Consider the following 5,171-nt stretch of genomic DNA (forward strand, 5'->3'; position numbering starts at 1 on the left):
CAGATATATTATATCCTGTTAGCTTAACAATGATCTAAAAATATATTTAAAAAATTGTTATTCAGAGATTTACAGAAGGATTTTGGTTTAAATGTTTTAAAAGTAGGTATTAACTTTTTTTATTTAGTCCAGTCATTTTGTTCTAATATTCTTAAAGTAAAGGAACAATGCAACAATAAAACTAGATGAAGAATTCATTCCCAAAAGATATTTTTAATAACGGAGTTTTGACTGCATTTTAGATAAAACAAGTAATTGGACTTCGTAAGTCCTAGGTTTTCACCCAGAGTGATCGAAAGTAGAACCGGAAGTCCATATTTGAACTCTTCGTGTAACTTTGCGTCGATTGATATACGATTTCACTAATTTTGAGTCATTTTTACTAAACTTTCGGTCATAATTATTATGTAAACGGAAATGATTTCAAAACCAAGATTAAAGATTCAAGCTCGACTTTTCAACACTCTTCGATTGATATGTCACATGTACTATTTCTACGACTATAAATGGCACTTCCGGTGTCAGTCCATGCCAAGTGGTCCAATATAAATTAAGTTGGTTGCATGACTATTTTTAACATTTTTTATTTTTCTACCTTCTAAACTTCAGTCTATAGAGAATTCCATTTATTTTATTTTAAAAAAATTTAGTTTGCCGATGACGGCCATTTTTGTTAAAGCGTATCGATCATTTTCACGGAAAGCATGGCTTCGCTCTTTAGGCAATATTTTCACTGAGGTTTGTCCTAGAACAATAAATCAAAAACCAAACTTTTTAGAAAAGTGTGCTCTAAAAAACGACCTATGGTATTATTTAATTTCATACTACCCTTAAAGGCCTTAAATGAACCTCAAAATTTGAAAAGGTAAACTGATAAAATTCCATTTTCAGCATTTTTTTAACAGCATAAGGCAAGCCGATAATGGTTTGTAATTTTTTTCTGCAAAATACATACGTATATACTTTAAATAAAAAAAGTTTTAGCTTTGAGACATGAGTAAATTAAAAAAAAAATCTCAAAAATGTAATTTTGTGAAAAATCTCAAAGCTTGAACCCTTATATCCCTGATGGGCACGGATGAAAAAAATTGAAATTTGGTTGAATGTTAGCCTCTAGCAAATATAATAAGAAGTAAACATTTAAAGTTGCAGACTTACCTCATAATAGGAGTTACAGGCCTGAAAAATGGTCAAAAATCAAAATGGTCAAAATTTGAGCGTTTGTAGGCAGGGTAATTAAAATTCAAATAAACTGTCTAATGAAATAAAAATTAATCTATTTTCACCAGATTTCGCAATGAATACAAATTTATACAGGATGGGCCAAAGAAAAGAGTTCACCTTGATATTTGGCAGTTATTATATTTTAAGGGAATGCCGAAATAGATCGATTTTTATTTTTAAATTACAATTTTTTATATATATTTCATACGTCTCCATGACGTGTCATCGTCAGTGACGTCATCCATCTGGGCGTGATGACGTAATCGATGATTTTTTAATGGGAATAGGGGTCGTATGTTATCTCATTTGAAAGAGTGTTCAATTCTCTGTTCAGTAATATAAACAATAATATAATTATATATACAGGGTGGCCAAAATTTAATTGTTTAATTAAATTAATTGATACAAAAAGAAAAATGTATGTAATTTATTTAACTCAAAACATATTTTATTGCTGTCATAAAAAAAATATTATTTGGCAAATAAACATTGCTTTTAGCTTAAATTAAATGTTCAAACTATCAAGAGGTAGGTGGAAGGCTGTTTGTGTTTAATTAAAGCGACAAAAATGTTTATTTGCGAAATAAACATTTTTTATATTTTCTGATAGCAGTACAATGTATTTTATCTACTCTATGTCATATTATGTATAAGTTTTTAGTTTGTGAAAACTGTCATTATAGATAGCAGTGCGTGAAGGGTTTAAAGTGTGCGTGAGAATGTATTTTAAATGGGATTTACTTTTTCGCACACTTTCAATGGGTTTTTTGGCACACTTTCATATAATCAAATATCCTTAACTTTCACGTTGTCATAGTGATGACAATATGAGCAATGACTTACAACAAAATTTTTGACAGTTTTGTGATTTGAAAGTAGTTAGGATTTTTAAATGTCAAAGTTCTAAAAATTGTAGAATAGAAATGAATTCCAGTGACGAAGAGTTACAGTTTTTTTTATTTGTTCATCATAGATAAAATATTGTATGAAACTGTGCGTGAAGTACTTTCTGCGAACTTACGCGATGTATAGCACTCGCTCCGTTGTCGCTCGTGCTCTAAAAATCGCGTACGTTCGCAAAAAGCATACTTCACTAACTGTTTCATAAATAACTATTTAGTTGCCACAAGACCCTTGTTCCCATTTAAAAAAATTATCGATTACGTCATTACGCTCTGACGGATGACGTCACGTAGTACGAAATATATCCCAAAAAGTAGCAATATAATAAAAAATAAAAATGTACCTATTTCAGGATTTCCTTAACATATTTAGCGCCACGCTGTAATTGGTTATTCACTCCCTGGCACCAAACATATGAAATGCCTTTTTTTTCTATAAATCTATTTTGTAAATGATAATTATTATATTTTAAACCATACTTTCTTTTTCCAACTTTGTATTTTGTGATTTTTTTTAATGCCCACCGGTGGTCACGTGGTCCCAGGATGTAATTTTACAGTATGGGACCAAATGTCCACCAGTGGTCATGCATTTTATTGTTTCTTTTGTTGCAGATTTTAAACAATAATGGCAAGAAGAGGTCTTACAGAAAAAGAATTGCTTCGGGAGTTGGAAAATTTTTCTGATGTTGAAGCAGAAGACTATTCCGACGATGACTCCACTGCAAATCGGAATTACTCATACGAAGGAAGCTCCTATTCAAGTGAGGATGAATTAGCTGTATCTGATGTCGAGGACGAAGCTGCTGAAGTTGTTCCTCTGGCCGATATTATACCCGAGACCAAGTGGGAGCCTGTGGCAGGAGACAGATTGAAATTTAATTTTCTTGCTGCCCACACCGGTGTACACGAAAATATAATCCAGAAACTTCGTGTTGCATCTCCTATAACTTATTTTGAACACTTCATAGACGATGAGATTATCTCATTGTTAGTGGAAGAAACCAATAGATTTGCTGCGCAAAGAAATACTGCGAATGATGCTGCCCTAGCAGGAAGCCGAACTCCAAGACTTAATAAATGGGTTGACACTGATCCTATAGAGATGCGCAAGTTTTTGGGTATCGTTGTATGGATGGGACTTATGCATTTGCCAAAATTGAGGGATTACTGGAGCACAAAAAGAATTTATGAAAATGGAATTCCAAAAATATTGAGCAGCAATAGATTTGAGATGTTACTTTCGATGTTTCATCTATCAAATAATGAGCAGCCAATTAATCCAGAAGACAGGCTTCACAAAATCTCAAATTTTTTGAACTTACTAGAACAGAAATTCAAAGAATCGTATAATCCCGAAGAAGAAGTTTGTATTGACGAAAGCAACGTACCATTTCGAGGACGTATCTATTTCCGACAGTACATTCCTAATAAAAGGCATAATTATGGGATAAAGATTCTCAAAATCTGTATTTTTGGAGGCTATACATGGTCGTTTAAAGTCTACACAGGCAAAGAAAGAGCAGACGATGTATCAGTTGCCGAAAAAATTGTCGACACTAATGGAGGGACTTTTTGATACAGGTAGAACTTTATATACCGATAACTGGTACACTAGTGTTTCGCTGTCTAATAGTCTCATTCAACGGCAAACACATTTAGTAGGAACCCTAAGGACAAACAGAAAATATAATCCCCCAGATGTGGTAAAAACTAAACTGAGAAAGGGTGAAGTCGTGGCCCAACAAAACGAAAATAAAACAGTTGTCTGCAAATGGAAAGATAAAAGAGATGTTCTTATGCTTAGTACCAAACATGACGACTCTATGGTGACAGTAACTCGCAGAGGAGGACAAGAAGTTAATAAACCAGCGATAGTTGTAGATTACAACAAAGGAAAAGCTTTTTTCGGCCAGTCTGACCAGATGGCATCTTATGCGCCATACGTGAGAAGAACCGTCAAGTGGTATAAGCGACTCGTTTTTCATTTTGTTACTGCAACAGCTATGGTAAATGCTCTGCATCTATATAACAAAATTAATAATAACAAAATGGGCATAATAGAATTCAAAGAAAATATCATCGAGGCTCTGGTTTATCAAGATTTAAATCCAATACTATCAAGGCCTTCCACTTCCAAGATAAAACACTTCCTGAAAGAATACGAGGGACAAAAGAGGGTTACCAGAAAAAGGTGCAGTGCATGCTACAAGACTATGTCTCAGCGACAAAATCCAGCTTATACTCGTAAAAATGCAAAAAAAAATAAATACATATTGCGATACATGTAACCTGCCAATGTGCCTCGAGTGGTTTGAAAAACATCTGGCAACTATCTCATTTCCAGAAGTTTAATTTTTATTATTTTTGTTGTATTACGTTAACATTGCTGGTTTTTTAATATTTTGCTCACTTTGTTCGTTTATTTGTATTAATATTAGGATAAAATTCCATTTATTTTTGTAATATACTATCTAAAAATACAAAATTGTATCAGTTTTTTGCACTGCTCAAAATCACAACTGATACATTCATTCCGCTCGGTCCATGTAAAATTCTGTTGTTTCCTGGGACCACTGAATACGTCAACATACGTCAAACTAATATAAATCGTGTCCACGGGTTTCCACGGTGACTTGAAGCAACCGACATCAAATGCTTACCGGTGGGCACTCGGTCTTAATGGAAATAATGAAAATGCCCACCGGTGGACACATGGCGCTAAATGTGTTAAAATCTAATAGGTAACTATTGCCAAATATCGAAGTGGACTCTTTTCTTTGGCCCACCCTGTATAAATTTGTATTCATTGTGAAATCTGGTGAAAATACATTAATTTTTATTTCATTAGACAGTTTATTTGAATTTTAATTACCCTGCCTACAAACGCTCAAATTTTGACCATTTTAATTTTTGACCATTTTTTCAGGCCTGTTACTCCTATATAACGTAAGTCTGCAACTCCAAATTTTTACTTCTTATTCTACTTACTGGGGGCTAACATTCAGCCAAATTTCAATTTTTTTCATCCGTGCCCATCAGGGA

At 33.4% G+C, this 5,171-nt stretch overlaps 1 protein-coding gene across 1 annotated transcript; it reads left to right on the forward strand.

Annotated features, from left to right (window-relative positions):
* LOC126883512 (piggyBac transposable element-derived protein 4-like) lies at positions 1-3,720 on the forward strand. The gene is made up of 2 exons (XM_050649124.1): positions 1-102; positions 2,742-3,720. The coding sequence occupies exon 2, from the start codon at positions 2,755-2,757 to the stop codon at positions 3,703-3,705; it is 951 nt and encodes a 316-aa protein (XP_050505081.1). The 5' UTR covers positions 1-102; positions 2,742-2,754; the 3' UTR covers positions 3,706-3,720.
* Positions 3,721-5,171: the final 1,451 nt, after the last annotated feature.

The sequence above is a fragment of the Diabrotica virgifera genome, chromosome 4 (genome assembly GCF_917563875.1).
Source record: "Diabrotica virgifera virgifera chromosome 4, PGI_DIABVI_V3a".
NCBI classification, from domain to species: Eukaryota; Metazoa; Arthropoda; class Insecta; order Coleoptera; family Chrysomelidae; genus Diabrotica; species Diabrotica virgifera.